Here is a 24,896-nt window from a genome sequence, read left to right as displayed (position 1 = left end):
TGTTATATCTTTATAGGGCATGATTTAATGTACTACCACATCTGCATATAGAATTTCACTACTCCCTAACTCACAACGTATATTAGATAATATCTACCCTAACTAATATATTATCCTTTCCCAAACTCAATGTATTATACCTAAATCCTGAACCATTAGTACAGCATATTTAGCTAGCTGCTCCGAGGTGCTAGAATAAAAACAAAACAAAAGAAGAAAAAGAGAAGTTCTGATCTATCTCTTTTTGCTTAATAAAAGTAGAAAGAGAGAGAGATAAATAATATAAGAACCCATTAGGTCCTACTTAGACCTTGAACCCACACAAAGGGTAGAATTTTCCATTTTTTACTCCCCCCCCCCCCCCCAAATCTACGTACACCTCTCAGACCAACAACACTGAGACGAACAGATAAAATACACTAGCTCTCCAAAATCTAGAGCCTTGATAAATCTTGGAAGTTATTGATTTGAAAGATTATTAGATAACTTCCAAGATGCCTACCCATAAACAAACCATTCCATCATCAATAAAATCTGTTTCAGTAAATGCTAAAGGACGTAACATACCGGAAAAAAGAACCACATTTCTTAATGAATTCCATAAACAAAAAGCAGACATCATTTGTATACAGGAAACTCACTTTAAATCTCACAAAATTCCAAAAGCGCAAGACAAAAGATTTCCAACAGCATTTCACGCCACCACTCCAGAAGGTAAAACTAAAGGAGTTTCAATATTGATATCTAAACAGACATCATTCCAGATTCATGATACAATGCTAGATCCTGGGGGGAGATACATATTCCTGAAAGGAAAGATGGGCCCTCACCCCATTACAATAGCAAACATTTACGCCCCTAATTCAAAGCAGGTAGCATTCTTTCGCAAGATAAAAAGATCTGTTAACGACTTTTGCCTCAGGCATTCTTATCCTGGGAGGAGATTTCAATATTCCTTTAAATCCCCTCACAGACACCTTGAATGGAACATCGCACCTCCCTTATAGAGCATTGAAACAAATCAAAATTGAACTACAGGAACTAATGCTTAACGACGCCTGGAGAACTATAAACCCTCAAACTAAAGATTTTACCTATTTCTCTTCTGTCCACCAAAAATACTCTAGAATTGACTACTTTTTTTTTATCACAACCTGACCTCGACTTACTGAAAAATTCAACAATCAAAACCATGCCTTTATCTGATCATCACCCGATCACCATGACACTGACTTTCCCAGAGAAAAAGACTAACTAAAACATGGTGACTCAATACTATTATACTAAAAGACCCTATAGATGTGCTACATTTCAATGACACACTAAAGGAATACTTTTCACAAATTGATAACGATGAGACTTCTTTAAATCACACAGTGGGAGGCACACAAATGTGTCATTAGGGGAGAATGTATTAAGAATTTGGCCAAACTAAAGAAAGAACAACAAAAATACTCGCTAAGCTCCTAAACAAAGTAATACTTACCCTGATACATGAGGATCAGTCAGGCTTTATGCTGGGGAAGGGAACTGATATAAATATTCGTAGACTGTACATTGTCCTGGCCTCTGGAGATTTTGGTGGCGGAGATGAGGTGGTGGCCTCCTTTGATGCGGAGAAGGCCTTCAACTCTGTGGAGTGGGGCTATCTCTGGGAGGTCTTCCGCAGATTCGGGTTTGGCCCGGTCTTCGTCTCCTGGGTCAGGGCAGTCTATAGAGCCCCAATAGCTAGAGTACGTACTGGTACGGTTCTTTCCCCGCCCTTCCATCTGAACAGAGGAACTAGACAAGGGTGCCCACCATCACCGGGGCTTTTTGCACTAGCGATTGAACCTATGGCCACCCTCCTCTGAGCTGCACCTGAGGTCAGGAGGATTATCAGGGGACCCCTCCAGGAAAAGGTGTCATTATATGCCGACGACACTTTGTTGTACCTTAGAGATGATGGTATTTCCCTACAGGCGGCCTTATCAGTTGTTAATGAATTCGGACAATATTCAGGTATCTGTATAAACTGGGGAAAGTCAGTCCTCTTCCCTCTTCACTCTGGAACCAACCCCTCACAGGCAGATGGGCAGCTCCGGAGGGTCTCCCACTTTAAATACTTGGGAGTGGAGATACATCAAGATCTAAAACAATATGTTGCCCTTAATCTGAGCCCAGTGGCAAATCAACTGTCCTAGAGATGCAATACTTGGAAATCCCTACCACTAACACTAGTGGGCCGGGTTAATTTAATCAAGATGTCGGTATTGCCCAAGTTGACTTTTTCCAACAGACCCCTGTCTCCATACCGACAACCTTTTTAGACATTTGGATAGTATCATTAACTCTTATTTGGAATGGGAAGGTTCCTACAATAGCAAAAACAACTTTACAATTACCTGTTACTCTAGGGGGACTAGCCCTACCCTTTTTCTTGAAATACTACTGGGCCGCGGTCTTGGTAACTGTTAAATGGTAGCTCTCCGAGAATTTGGCCAATCCCACATCCACCATAGAGGCGGCGCTGCTTGGATCCTACACAGAACTGAGAAATCTGATGCATAGAGGCCCACGATCCAATCCGTATGTAACCTTCCCTATGGGCGCGACCCTTAAGGTATGGGACACGGTAAATAGGAAGCTGATGGGATCCAATCAGTGGTCCCCAGCAACTCCCCTCTGGGGCAACCCTAGCTTGCCTCACTTCCGCTCCATCCCCAATCCAATAATATGGTCCAGACATGGGGTCACCACCCTGGGTGATATAGTGATGCAGGGACAACTAATCCCCTTCGACACTCTGAAGAGAGATAGGAGCTTACCGAACCACATTCTTTCAGTTTCTTCAATTGAGTCATGCCTTTCCAACTCAGTTCACTGCTCCAATAGTTCTGGAAATGTCAAAGGTGGAGGGTGTGCTTGGATCCCCGGGAGGGTGAGAGAACACTGTCCACACTGTATAATAGTCTTGTGGCTCTAGACACGTCTAAGGTCTCCCAGCTAGTCAAGCTTTGGCAGAAGGATGTTCCAGAATTAGCGGGCGATGACTGGGAGGAGGGCATTCAGCAATACCTGCCCCATGTAATTTCAGCGAGAGACAGGTTCATACAATTGAAGTTTCTTCATCGTGCATATTATTCCCCAGCTCACTTAGCGAGAATATACCCTGGCCGCACGGCAAACTGCCCCAGATGTGGATCGGACAATGCGGATTTCTTCCACCTGGTCTGGTCCTGGAGTGGTAGTTTTCTGGGAAAGCATTCTCACTGACAAACAATATTGGGGAATTGGCGGTCCCATTCAGCCCGATACCTCTTCTGTTGGGTATTTGTGACTCCCTAGAGGCCCCCTGGGGAAAGAAACTGTTTGTTTTTTATACCGCGTTCTACGCTAGAAAAGCACTACTACTGCAATGGAATCAATTCCAACCACCCACCAAACAACTCTGGCAATCCCTAGTAAATGCAGAATTACCACTATACAAACTAACATACTTGGGAAGGAGTTGCCCCAAAGAATGTGATAAAATATGGGCAGCGTGGGTAAAAGCGAAGCATCTGACCATTGAGTAAGGTCTACATAATCTCTTAAACTATCTCTAAGATTGGGTTACTCCCACTAATTGTCTTTTAAACACGCTTTATACTCTGGAAGGAGGATAAGATCGTACGGAAGACAGTCAATAGGGCCCCCCCCCCCCCCCCCCCCACCTCACCCCTTATATACTTCTTAGTAATTATACTTGCGGTAGTCTTGGAAAATCTGACACAGGGAATGTACTAAATGATTGTCTCATTTGCTGCTAATAAACTACTCCTATAATGTTATGCAAGCACAAATCTGTTCAATGTCTGTATGTATCTGTAAATTGGTATAATATGTTTGTTTTGTGAAACTTTAAATAAACTATGTTAAAAAAAAAAGAAAGAACAATCCAAAATAAGATTATTGATAGACCAAATCCACAGACTAGAAATAACACACAAAAAAACTGTTGCACTCTCAACATTTGAAGAACAAAAGCAAAAACACTATTATCAGAATAAATTAACATGAAAACTAAAAGACAATGTCAGGTCACCTTGAGGCTAGGTGACAGATGCACACCGTTGGGATCAGGAGTGCACTGCAAGGCAGTGGACCCTACGGCTGACTGCTGCGGATGGGAGTCCGGGTATAAGGAAGGCAGGGTCACTGGAACACCAAGACGGATCCCACCGGGGTTAAAGCGTAGGATTCCCTGGGGCGCAAAGTCTAAGAACCAGCAGGTTTTCACCAGAGCCTCTGATGGTGAGGATGGACTGGGCTGCAACTGGCTCCAGGTCGCGACCCCCAGCTCACACCCACAGTAGGCAACAGAAGGATAAGGATAGTAAGGAATAAGCCAAGGTCAGGGCCACAAGCAGACAAGGACAACAGAGTACACGCCAAGGTTCAGGGTCACAGGCAAACAGGGATAGTCGGGGACACGCCAAAAGGTCAGGGTCACGAGCAGACAGGAATAGTATAGAACACGCCAAGGTCGGTAACAGAAATAAATGTAGAGCACACGGAAGGCAGGAACAGGAAGCCAAACACACAAAGGTTGATCAGCAGGGCTGACCTGCAGTGCAGAGGTTAATATAGAGTTCTCTGATAGGAGCTGGGGTGGAGCCATGCTAGAGGAGAGTTAATAAAAGCAGTCAGGTGAGAGACAGCTGGTCTTAGGAGATGAACACATGGAAACAGGTAAGCTGACAAACAACCTCTATTGCATAACCATGACAGACAATATATCTTAAGACATAAGATATACTACGAACAGGGAAACAAGAGTGGGAGATTGCTAGCAAAAGCAGTTCAAAATAAGAAAGTTGGTTCAACAATAAATCAAATAAGAGACAAACAAGGCATACCACATTCTTCGAATGAGGAGATTGCTAAACAGTTCAAACTGTACTACCAAACCCTATACAACATTCCATCCAATCCCAAATACCCACATAACACAGACAAAAGAACAAAACTTATCCAAGATTTCCTAGAGAAACATAGCCCTCCTCAAAAAGCAGAAAATACAGCCCAAGAACTTGAAGCCCCTATATCCGGCCCAGAATTTGACAAAGCAATAAAAGATATGAAAATGGGCAAAGCCCCAGGTCCTGACGGATTACCCTTACATTATCAGACATTCACCAATATACTGAAGCGAAGATTTTTGAAAACCTTTCAATCACTACACTCTGAACAACAACCACCAAAACAATTATTAGAAGCTCACGTAACTGTGATACCCAAAGAAGGCAAAGATACAAATCAGGTTAGTAACTACAGGCCAATTTCCTTAATCAATGTTGACGTAAAGCTATATGCCAAAATATTGGCTAATAGACTTCTACCCTTACTAACCTCCCTTATCTCTCTAGATCAAGTGTGATTTATCCCATGTAGAGAAGGACGTGACAATACAATTAAAGCATTAAACATAAACCACTGGTTAACATCCAATAAGAAACAAGGATTCCTTTCTCTCCCTAGATGCCAAGAAGGCGTTCAACAGAGTGGCCTGGGATTTTATTGACGCAGTATTAAAACATAGGCATTCTACCTCTAATGAGATCATACATCAGAGCATTATATTCAAACTCAACAGCGCAAGTTTGTGTCAATGGCCACCTGCCGAACGCCTTCAACCTATGCAACGGTTCTAGACAGGGATGCCCTTTATCTCCACTATTGTTCGTCCTCACACTAGAACCATTATTAAACAAAATCAGATCCAACCCAGATATTAAGGGAATAGAAATCCAGAGTCATACGTATAAAGTCGCAGCATTTGCTAATGACACACTTCTCTTCCTCGCAGAACCCCATATCTCTCTACCCAATCTTGTACAAGACCTACAACACTTTCAATTATTATCAAATCTAAAAATCAACCACTCAAAATCTAATGCCCTTAACATCACACTACCCCCAAGTTCAGTAGAAATTCGTAAAGAAAAACTTCCCCTTTTCATGGGCCAAACAAAATATTACATATCTTGGAATTGAAATACCTACACATTTAAAAGATGTATTCAAACTTAACTTCATACCCATCCTAAAAGAAACACAGGACGATCTAAAAAGATGGAACTCTCTAAATGTATCCTGGTTTGGTAGAGCTTCTCTAATAAAAAAGTACCCCAATTTCTTTATGTCATGGAAACAATTCCCATTCAACTGCCATCATCATTCTTTGTTTCCTTCTGCAAAGCATGTTCCACCTTCATATGGAGTAAATCTCCTTTACTAGATTAAATTTACCCAAAAACAAAGGGGGAATAGCATTACCTGATCTAAGGAAACTTCATCAAGCAGCCCTCCTAGCACGAATTGTAGACTGGAACATCCATCATACAATTAAGGACTGGGTGTCCTTAGAGCAAACACAATTTTCCCAACAGATTAAGTCTCTACCATGGATACATCCAAAAAATCACTCAAACACTATCAAACCCCACCCCCTCATAGGTCCTACACTAGAAATCTTTCACAGCACCTTTAAAAAGAAAAAAATAACCAATCTCCTTTGCTCAGCCCTCTCACACCACTTAGAAACAATCCAGATTTCTCCCCAGGTCTAGAACAAAATTTCCTGACAAATTCCTGGCCACACAAAGAAATCCTGGTCAAACAATTCTTTAAGAATGGGAAACTTCTGTCCATAGATGAACTAAACAAAGACATTAACCCAATCCTGTTCCCACAATGGAATTATATACAAATCAGACACTTTCTGACTAGAAGTGAGACAGTCCAATGATGGACAAGACCCCTTATGATGTTAGAGGACCTATGTACAAAAAAAACCCCACAGACACAGCATATCTACTCTTTACAACTCACTTTTTGAGGGCAAAACAGAGTTCTCCAGTGCGTCATGTCAAACATGGGAACAAGACCTTGATATAAACCTAACGGAAGCAAACTGGGATACAATCTACATGTACGCACATAAAGGATCTCTAAATGTAGCCACCCAAGAGTGTGGCTTCAAAATCATCACTAGGTGGTACAGAACCTCCACCCTATTACATAAATTCTTTCCCCAGATTTCCGACAGATGTTGGAGATGCAAACATGAGGAAGGCTCAATGCTACATATTTGGTGGTCCTGCCCTCTAATCCAGAGTTTCTGGAAAATAGTTCTCGAAACCATTATCTCAATCACTTCAGAAAACTTAAGATTTAATCAAGCACAATACATCCTACACTACAATTCAATCCCCAAAAAACAATATCTAAAATTTTTATCTATGTTCATGATAAATGCAGCAAGACACTGTATCCCATGCCACTGGCGTTCAAACACTATTCCATTGAAAAAAAGGATGGTTCCGGAGAACAACATAGAAAAAAATAGAAGAACTCATAAGCATATCACAGGAGAAAATAACCAAATTTGCATCAACATGGTACAACTGGATAGAATTCAAAAACTCCCAGGCTTATAAAGCAATTATTAATTAAGATTCCATATACAATAAACCATATAGGAATGCCGAAGAAACGACTACAATAACCACATCGTATCTACATACTTTCCCCACCCCCTCTTATATTTTTTTTTCCCCCAATGTGTTTCATTTCAGTTTAATAACCACCACATCCATAGAAGAATGTTTAGATATATGACAAGTATATGCATAAAATCAAAACCTTAGTATTGTTTATAACCATACTCTACTTTAAGTTGTACTACAACCCAAATGTTTTAATTAATATGATTATACCAATATTACGTTGTATTATGTTCAATCAATACATTTTTGTGAAACAAAAAAAAAAAAAAAAAAAAAAGAAGTGATTCATCCAACCCCCAGGTTCTGTGCCTATCCGGTATATTTTTCAAATCCAAGTTAACAATAACCGGGGCGTGATCCGAGAGGGTGTTTGACTTCACCTCTGCCTTTAGTAACCCCTCTAACAATTGATGGTCCAAAAAAACATAGTCGATTCTCGAATACGAAGGAGTGTATCTGAGAAAAGTATGTATAATCCCTCCCCTTGGGATGCACAATTCTCCAAGCCTCAATAAGTTGCTGTAGCTTATATTTTACTACCTTAAGATGTCTACCCTCTGAACGTAGGGATAGGGGCTGGGTATCCAGAGTTGGATAAAGCACAAAATTAAAATCCCCTGCCATAATTACCTTCCCTTCTTTAAAATTATCTAGCTTATTCATTACTTTACTCAAAAAGGAACAGGGGTGGATATTAGGACAATATATGTTTACCAAAGTATAATCAATATGAAACAGAGCCCTTGATGAACAGATACCTTCCTTCAGAATCATATTCCATAGCTTTTAAATTAAACAATGTATTTTTGTCAAAGCCTATTGCTATTCCTTTTTTTGATCTCTTATTTATTTATTTTAGGTACTTATATAGCGCCGTCAATTTACGCAGCGCTTTACATATACATTATACATTCACATCAGTCCCTACACCCTCAAGGAGCTTACAATCTAAGGTCCCTAACTCACATTCATACATACTAGGGCCAATTTAGACAGGATCCAATTAACCTACCAGCATGTCTTTGGAGTGTGGGAGGAAACCGGAGTACCCGGAGGAAACCCACGCAGACACAGGGAGAACATGCAAACTCCAGGCAGGTAGTGTCATGGTCGGGATTCGAACCAGCGACCCTTCTTACTGCTAGGCTAGAGTGCTACCCACTACACCACTGTGTCGCTCAGGGGAATATCCATGAAACCAGACTGGAAAATTTTTAGAGTTCAATCCGACCCTGGATGACCATTTAAAATAAGTCTCTTGTAAAAAGACAATATTAGATAACCAACTTTTTTAATTCCTGCAGTATTTGATGCCGTTTACTAGGGCTGTTTGGGCCCCTGACATTATATGTCACTATCTTCAATGGTGCCATCTCTTACATATGTGGAAGATAGAGTCCCATACATTTTTACTATAGGATGGAGCTACACATACTTCTACTTTACTTAAAATGATCCATTTAACTAACATACACTTTAACAAGACATAACAAGACTGAACAACCCCCCACAAAAGGGTAAATAGAGTAAGCATAGTCAAAGCATAGCCAGAGTCCAGTAACCGGATCGGGTAGTCAGCCAAGCCAGAGTTCAGCAACCAGATCGGGTAATCAGCCAGGCCAGAAGTCAGGGATCCAAGTAGAGGAACAGCAAGCAGGATAAGGAGCCAGAAGGGATGTCAGCAAACCAGTCTTTAAACAGGAACGCAGGAGATGGATTGTTGTGACGTGACCAAGGCAAAGGCAGGAATGAAGTGAGCCGGAGATCTTTAAATAGGCGGGACTGACGAGCAGATCCACAACAGCTGGTTAACTGTGGAGAGAGACGAGAGCTGGCAATTAGCCGACAGCTGAGCATCCAGCTCAGAGAAGGAAGGGCTAAGTAAGCTACCTGCATCTTTATCTCCTGCCATCTTCTGTTGTTGATCTTTCGGCCTACTTACTTCTTCCTCAGGCCCAGAGCTTTTGTTCCCTAGATCTTCTGGGGATGAAGTTATTGTCTCAAGATTTTCAATTGTATTTTCAACTGTGTTTCCAGCTATTTGTTCAGTTTTTTAAACAGTTTTATCCTGTACCATATATGTTTTTATAGAGTTACAGTTCTGACTCTCTACTAAATTAGTTTTTACCCCCTTTCTACCCATATTTTCTTTTCCCAGATTATTATTCCTTCTATGCATTCACTATCTCAAGGGATAGATTTTATTATCAAATTGTATAGACTGAATTATATATGGGAGATCTGGGGAGATCAACAGGTGGCTGATACTAATGAAGTCGGCAGTAACAATAATACTGATACTGATAAGGGATGGTCTATATATAGTACCCCGCCTTATCCATTTATACTATTCTGCAAAGTACCTTCGCTACTACTTCAGCCCTACATTTCACCTTACGTGCACTATTCCAATTAATGAACAATTACAAGAAACATTCAGCAATTAAGCAATTAAGAGAGTAGGGATTAGCAACTAATGTGGATTCGGAGCTATACCAATGAGGAAAAAAAAAAAAAGGAAACAAAATCAGATACCAAAGTCCACAGAGCGCCAGCAGATCAAATCGCGACAGGGCCAAATGAGACAGGCAGGATAAAGCAATACTACGATAGCAATTAATGAAAAACTGATGACAAGTATAAAAAGCACTACTCCTTAATATTCAGATATTGATATAGATGGTGAAAAATACAACATATAAGTAATGATGCAGCATAAAGGTTAAGTTAATTTACACTTGCTATTTAAACGATTGTGCACACAATTATTCAAGCCGTTTTTCAAAGTCTTCAGATTATTTATTTAGGATTTCCACCTCCTGAGTGCCTTACGTACTCAGTACACAATGACATCTGACCCTTTATGTCAAGTGTATCATAAGTATATTGATGAATATAATAAATGTTTAAACAGAGTAACCAGAGCAAGGTAGGCAATGAAAAAAAATGTCAGAAAGCAGAGGTTAATCTGTATTGTGGATGTATACCAATATATGCATGAAAAATGCTCCAACTTCTTTCAGAATAGATTCTCAATCTATTGTTCAGTAAATTTTAGGAAGCAATCCATAGTGCATTTTTGCCTACAATCTTTGTATAAGCGTGGAACAAGGAAGCCAAGCAGAGCAAAGCTGGACCAGCAGGAGAAAACACGGACTTTGAGCTACAAGTTCTTAATATTGCCCATCTATTACTCCTCCATACACCTTCATACAGAATTCTCCAGTGATCTCAAAAGGATTTTAACGTTATTTAGCTCCACAATCTGTGTATATCCGCTAAAGTTATTTATTTTAGCCAGTTTTATTAACCATTCCTAACCGATTCTTAGGACTCTCAGGACTCCTCTTGTTGATGCTTCTAACGAGTCCCCTCTGTAGGCTAAATGAAGCAATACCGCAATAGCCACTCTTCAGACCTCGAACCTCCTCCTGTTCATGACTCGGGCGGGTCCCCGCTGTAGGATTTGCTTCCTCCTCGGGCAAGATCTTCTAATCCTCTAGAGCTTCTTTGCAGGGCTGGCTGTCCCTTCACACTGCACTGCCAGGTTCGGTCGCCTGCCTAGCTTCTCTCACAAGCAAGGAACAGAGTACTGCATCCACCAATTCCCTCGGGTGACCGGACAGCTTCCTTCCAAGCACAGGCACAGCACAGGTAGGGAGCATGGGCTCCGGCTCCGACCTCCAGCTGACAATCTGTCTCAAGCGCACCCAACCACCTAGCCTGTCTCACAAGCAGGGAGCCGGGATCATTACCACAGCTGCCTGAACGACCTCTTCTCTGTCTCTCCTTCCGGACCAGCGCATCCCCCCGCAGCATACAGCTTGGATAACTTCGTCCAGAGCGAGGAGGGGGAGATCCAGCCAGAGATCCCGAAACAAACGGCAAGTAGCAAGCCTCAGTCACAATCTTAATATCAAATGGCGGTATCAGGTCAGCGCAGTCAGGTCAGCGTACACAGCAGCAGTAGCAGCATAAGGTTTTAGCAATATGGCCACATAAGCAGACTTAAATAGGGTATAACGGGGCTTACAAACATCCCCGCTCGAGGTAGTGCGTGGAGCCTCACAGCAAGTCCATAGTTGGCGCCATCTTGTGGCTCCTCCCCCACACACACCAGGGAGGGCACATTTGAATTAAAAAAAAAAAAAAAAAACTTCTGTGAAAAACAAAACTGAATTGGTGTAAAAGGTTTGGTTTCTGTCTAAATACCTAGTTGTGCTGTAAATGGAGGGATGATAGGTGCTGCTGAATTAGAAGGCAGCCATAAAGACATTTAAAGGGTCTCTGGGACACTAGTACGGGCCCTAATCTTTCATGAGTGATGTTAACACCCCACTCTTTGTTCTTGGCCTTTCATCCAGTTGTACTGCTCTGCTGGTGCTCACCACTTCACAGGGATGTACTGTGCTGCTAGTGCTTGCCTGCTGCTGTTCAGTACCTAATTCTTTTTTTGTAGTTACCCTTTCCTCCTTTGAAACAGAGGCAGTTACTAAACTACAGCTCTCCACAGGTTCATATTCAGATGCCATACCTGACAGTGAGAGCTCCCTGCTACTCTCATTTGTCATGATCAGAATCTGAAAAGCTTCTTCACTTGTGCACTTTTTTTTTTTTTTTTGGATGCAATGTTCAGGTTCTGGCGACACTGTACTGGTGTAGAGGTGATCAGAACACTGTTGCGGATTTGAATGGCTCTGCTGACACTAGCATGACTAGCACTCAGAACAGTATTGCTGGCTTCACTGACACTGGTATGGTAGTGTTTATAGCACTGGTGCTGGCATATACTGATCTGGTGTCACTGAAATCTGGTGACACAGACTAGTGCTGATAGCGATCAGGTGCACTGTTTCTGGCAGCACTGAGGCAGGTTTTACAAATGGCTGGCTAGTGATCAGGGAAACTGTAAGCTGGCTGACACTTGTGTCTGTGTTTAATTACACAGACACAGATAACTCTCACAGTAAGCTGTAACAGCTCGCTCTCTTGTCTCACAGACTATATGTGTATGAGGAGAGAGAGAGAGACAGTCTGCAATATGCAGCCTTTGTTTACATTTGTGATTGAACACAGCAATCACATGGTGCAGGACTAGTTTAACTGGTCCTGTACCCAGTCATGTAATCCACTGTGTCCAAAGGGACAAGGTGATTACTGGGCTTACTGGTGTTTTCTCTAGGAGCCACACACGAGCCACTGATGTGGAGGATGCATCCACCTGCATCGGCAAAGCTCCTGTCCAGCTGTTTATGTACATGAGCCGGACAGAAATCAGTTAATGGTCCTTTTAAATATGTAAAGTTTTCTATTGCAATATCACCATTATTGCTTTAAATAAAACAATACAAATAAAAAAGGATAAAACATACTTGTTTTATATAATTACATAGTTGGAGTATAAATTGCCAAACACAACATTTGCTTCCTGAACATTTTTTGGTGCATCTTAAAGATTTGTGGCTGCTAATCACACATATAACATGTAATTTAACACATCAGGTACCATTTCAAAGAAATTTTCTGGTTTTGCAATTTTGCAGTTTGCAATACTTGTTGGCTATGCTGCACACATGTGCAACCAGTACACCAAGTACAACTGGAATACAGAACAGATACATATACATCAATGACAAGCAGTTTGAAGATCTGTTGGTGCGACCAGAGAAAATTGCCCGGAAAGCATTGAATGATGACACTGAAAATTTTCTAGGCAACTGCAAAGCACCAAAGTACATTTAGCTGATTGGCTTACAGCATAGAAGGCCATAAGGGACATGTCCCTGAAGAATCATTTCCTGCACTTTCTGCCTGAAAATCTAGGTGCAGTCAGCGACAAACATGGTGAAAGTTTTCACCAGCTCAATGCCACAATGAAAAACACTATCAGGGCAATTAGAATCCATCATTGCTGACTGATTATTGCACTGCAGTGAGATGCACTGGTCACCAGTACAATCAAAAATAAGAAGCATAACACTTTTAGTCCTGTTGAACTCATGCAGCACATCAGAAACATTATACAATTAAATATGTTACATTCATTAAAAGTTAACGTCATATTTCTCAAGATTCCTGTGTGTTACACACAATTTCCGAATGACTGTATGTTAGGTTTGAAGGGGTCTATCATAATCAAACATTTTATTTAAGAAAGCAAAACAAAAAAAATAAATAAATAATGTTGTCCACTATATTTTTTAAGCTGTATTTATTATCAAATATCATAAGTAGCCTTTCAGTAAGGCTTCTAGAAAGGTTGTGTACCTGAGGTAAGAACATCTTTCCAGCTCCAAACAATTCTCCTACGATCTTCATGCCATTCATTAGCGGACCTTCAATAATGTGGAGGGGTCTGGGATACAGCTCTTTATTTGACCTTGCTTCCTGTGTGTCCTCGATAATATACTTTTCAATACCCTAAGGGAACAAAATGTAAAAAAAAAAAAAAAAATTATGTTGAGCAAATTTAACTGAATAACCATTGGAGGCATCCACTGCAACTGCCCCTAAAAAAAAAAAAAAAAAAAAAAAATTAAGAAAAAAAAAAAAAATAAGAAAAACCTCCCCTCATGGCACAGGTTGCTCCCCTATGGGGTGCCTGGGGTGTTAGACAATAACCCCTACCTTCTGCTCAGACCTCAGAATAGACTACATTGCTCACACAAGTTCATTATTATGATTGTGTCATTAGTACACATTCAGGTTTTACTGTTTCATATGTCCTAATGGGTGACTAACATTGTTTGCCCTCTTTACTGTTTCTTCTGAGAACTTCAATAAACATTTTGAACAAGAAAAAAATATAAGACAAAACACTTTACGGGGAAGAAAAGTGCAGCATATGGCAAACATTTGAATTCATTTTTTTTTTTTGACATCAATAAATTGCTAAAACTAGGCTGTTACTAAAAGTTAATGCATGTTCCCAATAAAAGGAAGTTTGGCGTACCTGTAAATTTCATATCTTGGAGTATGGTACAGGTCACAGTTTTGATAAGCAGAGATTTTGGGTTTTAGGCTGGTACAGTCAGGTAGCAAGAAGTAGCAGCGCTAAATAACCCCTAAAATAGAAATCACACACCAATAAAGTAATGTGCAAAAAGTATGAAATTTAGTAAACAAATAAATAATTGTCCATTTCAAAAAAGTATGCTGAGCTTGAATAGACAAAAATGTGCATGTAGTTCACTTCTTAAAAGTCCATCCTTCATGGCACCACGAGTGAAAAATCACACAGAATGCTCGCTTACCAGACAGCAAGCTCAGATTAGCTTGCGACCTGTACCCGGCCAGGGCCTTTGCCAATAGAGGACGAAATCCAGACACAGCCCTTCAGGATGGTCAGCATGTATAACAGAGACCGCCAAACTCCCCAATCAAAGATCGTATATATGGTCAGAGAATGATGGCATTCGGTTGTTCCCAGAATAAAAGAAGACCACCATAGCGTAATACTGATACTCTTTTTATCTAATAAATATGTCTAACACTTACAATGTTCCAAATGATTAAAAGCGAATCAGCCGGCCGGCTAGTACAGCACCCGTCTCTCGAACGGTACACGCGAGAGTGCTGACGTCTCGCGTGTACCGTTCGAGGGACGGGTGCTGTACTAGCCGGCCGGCTGATTCGCTTTTAATCATTTAGAACATTGTAAGTGTTACTCTTTATCTAATAAATATGTCTATCAGTATTACGCTATGGTGATCTTCTTTTATTCTGGGAACAACTGAATGCCATCATTCTCTGACCATATATACGATCTTTGATTGGGGAGTTCGGCGGTCTCTGTTATACATGCTGACCATCCTGAAGGGCTGTGTCTGGATTTCTTCCTCTATTGGCAAAGGCCCTGGCCGGGTATAGGTCGCAAGCTAATCTGAGCTTGCTGTCTGGTAAGCGAGCATTCTGCATGATTTTTCACTCGTGGTGCCGTGGAGGATGGACTTTAAGAAGTGAACTACATTTTTGTCTATTCAAGCTCAGCATACTTTTTTGAAATGGACAATTATTTGTTTACTAAATGTCATACTTTTTGCACATTATTTTATTGGTGTGTGATTTCTATTTTAGGGGTTATTTAGCGCTGCTACTTCTTGCTATATGTTTATTGTGTGTATCCCACTTCTAGCAGCAGCTTGTTTGATTTTTGATTCATTTATTTAGATATTTGGCAATTTCACCTACAGCGCGGTATGTTTTGTTTTATTATTTCTGGTACAGTCAGGTGACTGGACACTGGCAAGGCTTTTGAAGACACACCTCTTTGAAATCCTCCTTTACCCTACCACACTCAGTGAGTCCTCAGTTTTTAGAAAGAAATGCAGAGTAACATAGGAACAGACTGGAGGGTCGCCTGTGTCCTGTACTCCCAGATATGAAATATGCAGGTTTGCAAAATCCTTTTTATCTCAATACTGTACAGACACAGGCTTGACATTATTTTTATTTTTTTTTTTTTACACAAAACAAACTCTTTGTTAAGAGAAGGAGAGAAAAAAAAAAGGAAACAAATCACAGTGGAACAGGCACCATCATCAAAAGAAGGATGTTACCAAGTACATACAAATTACAGACATCAACATCAGCGACACATGTGCTATCAGTAACAGTTGCCAGTACATATGGTATGCAAACCAGTATATGGATGAATATGAAGTATACACTAACTAGTGTGATGTACCCAGAAGGTAGGTTGTTTACAGGATGATTTATTCATCCATTGCACAAGTAGAGGCAGTTTCTAACGATCTATCCCAAATTTAGTGGTGTTTTTTGGGGCATCCTCTGTCAAAGTATATAATTTCTTTTGTAGGGAAGGATGTTATTAATGGTTGTGACCCAGTGCTGTACAGTTGGAGGGGACTCTCTGAGCCAAACCCATACAATGTACAGTCTGTAAATAGTGTTTCTTGCAGAAAAATATACTGTTTAACCTATTCTGAGGTGTGAAGAAGGCTCAGCAGGCACTGCTTAGGGCATAGGGTCAGTGGAGAGCCCATATGGTTATGCAGGAGCCTTACCACGTGTCCAGTATCCTTGGATGACAGGACAGGAGCAAATTAGATGTTAGAAGGTGCTACCAACTCCTCCACATTTTGGACATGCCAGTTTTTTTGTTTTTTTTTTATTATATTTGTATAATTGGATAGGCGTTAATGTAAAATACAGTAAAACTTTGGATTGCAAGCATATTTTGTTTCAGAATTGTATATCAAAGCAAATTTCCCCATAAGAAATAATGGAAACTCAAATGATTTGTTCCACAACCATTTATTCATAAGTGAGACTTTTTGGGAACCTAGTCACATACAGGACCCCAAAAAAACAGTCACCGCCTTCAGGCTTTCTATGGGCATACAATTTTACTCCTCACTACCTATCACAGTTTCGGAGGCCCTGAAATGTCAAGATAGCACAACCCCCCCAAAATTACCCCATTTTGAAAAGTAGACACGCCAATTAAGAGGCATGGTGAGTATTGAGTCGCTCTCATTTGTTTTTGAAAATGAAAAAAAAAAAAAAAAAAAAAACATTTTCTAATTTTCAAAACTGTGACAAAAAGTGAGATCTGCAAAATACTCAACATGCCTTTTAGCAAATAGAGGTCTATTGTTGTGCCATCTTGACATTTAAAGTCCACCAAAACTGATAGGTAGTGAGGAAGCGAAAGCACCATTTTACACCCGATAGGATTTCCCGACGGAAAATGTTCTATTGGAGCTTGTTGTCAGAAATTCCAACCGTGTGTAGGTTCCATCGGACATTTTCCATCGGGAATTTCCGTCCCACAAAATTTGAGAGCTGGTTCTCAAATTTTCGACAACAAAATATGTTGTCGTAAATTCCGATTGTGTGTACACAATCCCGATGCCCAAAGTTCCACGCATGCTCGGAATCAAGTAGAAGAGCTGCACTGCCTATTGAACTTCATTTTTCTCGGCTCGTCGTACATGTTGTACGTCATCGCGTTCTTGACGTTCGGAATTCCCGACAAGATTTGTGTGACCGTGTGTATGCGCAAGACAAGTTTGAGCCAACATCCGTCGGAAAAAAAACATGGATTTTGTTGTTGGAAAATCCTATTGTGTGTATAGGGCATTAGTAAGCCTGAATGTGGCAACTGGTTTTCGGGGTCCTGTACACGGGTAGGCTCCCAAAAAGTCTCATATATGTGGTATCCCCATACTCAGGAGCAGCATCCAAATGTATTTCGGGGTGTAATTCCACATATACCCATGGCATGTATGAGCAATATATAATTTAGTGACAAACAATATATATATATATATATATATATATATATATATATATATATATATATATATATATATATATATAGATATAGATATATAATATACACACACACACACACACACACACACGTACATACACACACAGTGTAACCTCAGATTACGAGCATAATCCGTTCCAGGAGTATGCTCTTATTCCAATGTACACGCATATCAAAGCGAGTTTTCCCACTAAAGTCAATGGAAGCGAAAATAATTTGTTCAGCATTGACTTCAATGGGATGCAATACCGCAGGCGGCCAGAGGCGGGGTGCGCCGGAGAGCCTCGGAAACAGCAAAAAGGCCCCCCACCTCAGGCCAAAAGCGGTACTGCACACTGCTTTTGGCCTGAATCCTGCTTGTTTTGCGAGACAACACTCGAGTTAGAATTTTTAGAAATACGGTGCTCAGTTTGCGAAACGCTCGTTAAGCGCGATACTCGCAAACCGAGGTTCCACTGTATGTATTACAAGACACCCTTTTTCCCCCCAGAAACATGGGGTAAAATGTCTCTGTCTTATGGTGCGAATATACGACAGGCACCGCCCCACGCCGCCACTGGCACCGCTCCCCGCTGCCAACCCCCCCGCCACCAACGGCAACGTTCCCCACTGTCACCGCCGGAAGAGAGACAGCAGAGAGGGGGACAGACATCCATACCCCCTGTGGGTGCCAGGCGATCTCCCGGCTGGGCCTGACACTGTTCCTGAGATAGAAGACAAAGCATTTGGCCGTTCGGGCTGTTCTGTCTTCTGTCAGGCAGATAAGATAACATCAGGTCAGTCTGCATTCATGGCAATGGTCACTCTGCATTTATGGCAATGGTCACTATGCATGTCACTCTGCATTTATGGCAATAGTCAGGCTGCATTTCATGGGCACTGGAAAATATTTTAGTACACCATTTGGTTCAGAATATTTTTTTCTTGTTTCCCTCCTCTAAAACCAACCTATGTGCGTCTTATGGAACAAAAATATTTATATTTATATATATATATATATATATATATATATATATATATATATATATATATATATATAATTTTGTAAAAAAACAAAACTTGTGGCAAAATATTAAGCATCCCATGGACTCAACATGCCTCTCAGCAAATAAGTTGGAGTGTCTACTTTCCAAAATGGGGTCATGGGGGGGGGGGCTGTGCTATCTTGGCATTTCATGGCCTCCGAAACTGTGATAGGTAGTGAGGAGTGAAATCAAAAATTTACGCCCTTAGAAATCCTGAAGGTGGTGATTGGTTTTCGGGGTCCTGTGCGTGCCTGGGCTTCCAAAATCCCCATACTCAGGAGGATTGTATTGCAATTTTTCAATCACTTGTGACAAAAAAAATGAAATGTTCAATGGGCTCAACATGCCTCAGCAAATTCCTTGGGGTGTTTACTTTCCAAAATTGGGGGGGGGGGGGGTTGTACTGCCCTGCCATTTTAGCACCTCAAGAAATGAGATAGGCAGTCAAACTAAAAGCTGTGTAAATCCAAGAAAATGTATCATTGTTTGTAGACGCTATAACTTTTGCGCAAACCAATATATGCTTATTGAATTTTATTTTTTTTTACCCAAAATGTGGCTGAATATATTTGTATACAAACGTATGACTAAAATTGAGTTCATTGGATGTTTTATAACAAAAAGTATATTCTCTGTTAGTTCACATCACAAAAAATTAAAATCTCAAAGCTGATCAAATACCACCAAAAGAAAGTTCTATTTGTAGGAAAAAAAAGGACGCAAATTCCGTTTGGATACAGCATTTCATGACCGCGCAATTACCGATTAAAGCAGCGCAGTGCCAAATTGTAAAAAGTGCATTAATCCTTCCAGGCCTTAAGTGGTTAACAGTCTTCTGTGAATGGGAAACTACAAGTCCCAACAGCCTATGCGGCTGTTGGCTTGTAGTTGCAATGAACCAGCATGGAGCTGTTAAACGCTCTGGTAGCTCATTCATTCTTCCTGTCAGTGTGCATCTGTCTGCCCGTATAAGGAATGAAAAGTCTGCAGGAGTCCTGCAATGCTTTTCAGGTTCCAAGTAAAAAAATAAATGCACATTTTTTTTTTTTTTACCTGCAAAAACTATGGACAAAAGACCACCAAATTAGTGTTGAAGGTAAATATTGATCCAAGTCAGCAGCCAGGTCTGTTACAGTTGGGTCTTGCAGGACATAATCATTGAGACGCCAGAGTGCTAATTTTAAAGGCTTATATGCATGGAATTGTCATAAAAAGTGTTTGGGGACCTGGGTCCTGCCCCAGGGGACATGGATCAATGCAAAAAAAAAAAGTTTTAAAAATTGACTTTTTTTTCGGGAGCAGTGATTTTAATAATGCTTAAAGTGAAACAATAAAAGTGTAATATTCCTTTAAATTTCATACCTTGGGGGTGTCTATAGTAGGCCTGTAAAGGGGCGCATGTTTCCCGTGTTTAGAAGTCTGACAGCAAAATGACATTTCAAAGGAAAAAAAAGTCATTTAAAACTACTCGCGGCTATTAATGAATTTTTTATTTTTATAACAGCTTACCTGTAAAACCCTTTTCTTTTGGAGGTACATCACGGGACACAGAGCCTCAGTAATCACTGATGGGTTATAGGGTATCACTAGGTGATTGGTCACACCCTAGACAGGAAGTTCAACCCCCTATATAACCCCTGCCCTTACTGGGGATACCTCAGTTTTGTAGCAAAGCAATATTAGTGTATTAGAAGAGGGGTGGGACCTCTGTGTCCCGTGATGTACCTTATAAGAAAAGGATTTTACAGGTAAGCGGTTATAAAAATCCTATTTTCTTTCTCGTACATAACGGGACACAGAGCCTCAGTAATCACTGAATGGATTGTCCCAGAGCAATGCTATTTAAGGGGAGGGGACCACACAACGTGGGGTGTAATCAGACCTGAGGACCTCGTACCGCTGCCTGCAGCACACTACGCCCAAAGGCGATATCCTCATGCCTTCCCACATCCATCTGATAAAATCTGGTGAATGTATGGACTGAAGGCCAGGTTGCGGTCTTGCAGATTTGAGCCATAGAGGCCCGGTGATGCACCGCCCAAGAAGCACTAATAGCCCTTGTGGAGTGTGCCTTGATTTGAAAAGGTGGAATTTTCTGTTTCAAACCGTAAGCTTGAATAATCATTTGTCGAATCCATTTTGAAATGGTAGACTTTGACGCTGCCTGTCCTCTATTGGGACCTTTTGGCAACACGAACAAAACATCCGTTTTGTGAATTTGAGCAGTTGCTTCCAGATAGGCTTTGACTGCTCTTACTACATCCAAAGAATTTAGTGACCTTTCTTCTGAAGAACAGGGATCTGGAAAAAGGAAGGTAGAACAATATCTTGGTTTAGATGGAAATCTGAAACCACTTTCGGTAGAAAGCTAGGATGAGGGCGCAATACCACTCTATCCTTATGCATGATTAAATAAGGCTCTTTACAGGAAAGGGCTGCTAATTCTGATATTCTTTCTAGCAGGAGAAATGGCTACCAGAAAAATTAACTTTCTTGTCAACAAGGCCAAGGGAATTTGACGTATTGGTTCAAAAGGCTGTTTTTGTAAAACTGACAGAACAAAATTCAAGTCCCAGGGGTTTAGGGGCGCCTTAACCGGAGGATTAAGACGTGTTACCCCCTGCATAAATTTTCAGACTAAAGAATGTGAAGCAATTGGCCACTGAAATAATACTGATAAGGCCAAAACCTGGCCCTTAATGGTACTCAAGGCCAGCTTCATTTCTAATCCCATTTGTAGAAAGTCAAGAATTCTACCTATGACATATTTTCTGGGATGCCAACCCCTGGCTTCACACCAGGATACATAAGTCTTCCAGACTCTATGATAAATTACTCTGGAAGCTGCCTTCCTTGCATTGATCAAGGTAGAGGTCACAGGACCTGAAAGCCCACGATTCTTCAGAACGTGGGTTTCAATAGCCAAACCTTCAAATTCAGAGTTTGTAAGGCAGGATGGAACACTGGAACTTGAGATAACAGGTCTGGACATGACGGTAGGGTCCACGGGGAACCTACTGTCATCCTTACTATTTCTGCATACCAAGCTCCCCTGGGCCAAGCTGGGGTCACCAAAAGTACCGACTTCTTTTACTGCCTGATCCTGCGAAGGAGTCTTGGCAGTAGCAGAATAGGAAGGAATGCATAAATCAGTGAGAACCGATGTCACGGAATCACCAACGCATCTGTCCCGCATGCAAGAGGATCCTTTGTTCTTGCCACAAACATGTCGATCTTCTTGTTGAATCTGGATGCAAAGAGATGTACATCTGGAATCCCCCATCTTTGGCATATGGCCCAGAAGATATCGGGGTGAAGAGACCATTCCCCTGGGACCAACTGCTGGCGACTCAAACAGTCCGCCTGTCAGTTCTCTATCTCCGGAATGAAAACTGCTGATATGCATGGCACATGCTTTTCTGCCCAGACTAAAATCTGGTTCACTTCTCCCTGAGCTGCACGACTCCTGGTGCCTCCTTGATGATTGATATAAGCCACTGCTGTGGCATTGTCGGACTGGATCCTGACAGGGCAACCCTGTAGCCTGAGAGTCCAGGCCTTTAGGGCTAGATACGCCGCATGGATCTCCAAAATGTTGACGGGTAAAGGTCCTCTCGATTTTGGACCATTCCCCTTGGACCGCAGACTGTTCCACAACTGTTTCCCAACCCGAAAGACTGGCATCCGTTGTTACCACTGTCCAGGTAACCGGTAAAAAGGACTTCCCTTTTTGCAGGTTTTCGGTTATTAACCACCAACTGAGACTCTGACGCACTGTAGGAGACAGACGCATCAGAAAATCTAATGCCTGCACTTTCTTGTTCCAGGCAGACAGGATACTGTGTTGCAGCAGTCTCAAATGAAACTGAGCATAGGGAACTGCTTCTAATGAAGCCACCATCTTTCCCAGCAGCCTCATACAAAGGCGAACAGAAGGACCCTTTTTTGTCCTGACTACCTGAATCAGTTATTTTAAGGCACTGATCTGTGCCTGAGGTAAAAATACCTTCTCTTGGCTTGTATCTATGATCATGCCCAAATACTCTAGTCTTCTTACTGGTTTTAAGAAAGACTTTTCTAAGTTGAGAATCCAACCTAGGTATTCCAAGTAGTTGACTGTGGTGACCAAGTTCTGGTTGACAGTTATACCTTGGGCCCTTAATCTAGCCAGAGGAGGAGCCAAGATCTTTGTAAATACCCGAGGTGCAGTGGCCAGCCCGAAAGGCAGGGCTATAAACTGAAAGTGGCGTTTTTCTACTTCGAAGCGTAAGTACTTTTGATGAGCAGGGAAAATGGGTACATGCAGGTACGCATCCTTGATGTCTATTGACGCCAGAAGTTCTCCTCCTTGTAGGATGGAAACTACTGATCGAATTGATTCCATGCGAAAGGATCAAATCTTTAGGAATCGGTTTAGATCCTTTAGATCCAGAATGGGTCCGACATCTCTATTTGGTTTTGGAACCGTGGAAAGGTTTGCATAAAACCCCAATCCCTGCTCTTCCGTGGGAACCACCACAATGACCTTTTGCGACAATAGTCGCTCCAACGCTAGAAGGAGAGACTGCTTTTTCTCTGGATCTCTGGGGACATTTGATCTGAGGAAACGAGGAGAGGGGAATGCTCGGAACTCCAGTTTGTAACCTAGAGTTACCGTGGAGATCACCCATCTGTCCTGGAAATCTTCCTGCCAGAGCTTTGAGAACTGTAGCAGTCTTCCCCCCACCCGAGCGAGCGGGGGCGCTCCTTCATAAAGAGGCTTTAGCGTCTTGTCTAGTAGGCTTCTTCCCCCAGGACATCTTTTATTCCTGGGGTCGACTCTGAAATTTATTTCTTGAGCCTGATGGAGGAGGCCGTCGCGACTGCCTGGAGGCTGATGCTCCTGGCACTGGGGAAAGAGCCCGTTTAAAAGAGGGACGCTTACTCCTTTTCTTAACTGGTAAGAGTGTGCTTTTCCCACTAGAGATCTTTTGGATATAATTGTCCAAATCCTCTCAAAACAGCCTTGCACCACGAAATGGAAATCCAGCCAGAAGCTTCTTACATGGTGATTCGGCTGACCAATTTTTTAACCATAAGATTCTATGCATATGCACCAACCCAAGCGAAAGGCGAGAGGTTTGGATAATAGAATCTCTGATTGCATCAACAGCAAAACATAAAGCCGCTGGAAGGTTGGCCAACCCCTGGGCTTGCTGTTCAGGTAAAATTTTGAGGACCTGTTTAACATGGTCTCTCAAGTATTGACAGACCCCGATTGCTGCCACTGCAGGTTGAGCTATTGAACCTGCAAAAGCTAAAAAATATTTAACAGGAATTCCATTTTTTTATCAGTTGGATCCCTAAGCATCTGAGCATTGTCGACAGGACAAGTCAGACTTTTATTTACGGAGGAAATGGCGGCGTCAACTGCCAGTATACCCCACATTTTTCTAAATTTTTCCTCCATAGGATAAAGTGTTGAAAACTTTTTAGGCGGAAGAAAATGTTTATCTGGGTGATCCCCACTCAGAATAAATGAGCTTTTCTAGTAAACTATGAACAGGAAAAGCATGTGTTGTTTGAGGAGGCTTCAGTGAACCCAAAGAAGAGGAGGGTTCTTTAACTGACTCAGATACAGGCAACTTAAACGTGGAGCGGACCAATCCAGCAAGAATTTGCACTAACACCTTCTCATCCTGAGAAGAAGAAGAGGGCCCTTCTCCACTTGATTCCTCAGAAGAGGAATCATTAGTCTCATCCCGATCCTCTGAGAGGGATTCCTCTCCTTTTTCCCCAGAGTTCCTTTGCTTGAGGGTCCTGGGTAACAGAGGGAGACCTAGTGCATTTTCTTCCACTGAGTGCCAGAAGCAGATGCAGCCCCTGACTCCGACGGCTCACCCTGGCCAGCCATCCTAGGTCCCTCAGGGGGGAAAGGTGCTGCAGAAGAGGGGTCCTCAGAGCCTAAGGGAGATCCCCTAGAGCCTCTGGTTTTCGGGGTATTTGTACCTCTTCTACCCATAGTGCAAAGCAACAAAAGGTGGAGGTACCACAAAAAACACT

General features: G+C 41.7%; 1 protein-coding gene across 4 annotated transcripts in view; it reads right to left on the bottom strand.

The window, feature by feature from the left end:
* The window catches only part of MTR (5-methyltetrahydrofolate-homocysteine methyltransferase), a 1,497,716-nt gene that overhangs the window by 661,486 nt on the left and 811,334 nt on the right, over positions 1–24,896 (bottom strand). For all 4 annotated transcript variants that reach the window (XM_073627630.1, XM_073627629.1, XM_073627631.1 and 1 more), the window contains one exon: positions 13,800–13,952. In XM_073627630.1, the coding sequence (XP_073483731.1) occupies positions 13,800–13,952 (153 nt within the window). The remainder of the gene's footprint in view (positions 1–13,799; positions 13,953–24,896) is intronic.

The sequence above is a fragment of the Aquarana catesbeiana genome, linkage group LG04 (assembly GCF_042186555.1).
Source record: "Aquarana catesbeiana isolate 2022-GZ linkage group LG04, ASM4218655v1, whole genome shotgun sequence".
Lineage (NCBI taxonomy): Eukaryota > Metazoa > Chordata > Amphibia > Anura > Ranidae > Aquarana > Aquarana catesbeiana.
This window is presented reverse-complemented; position numbering and strand designations above follow the sequence as displayed.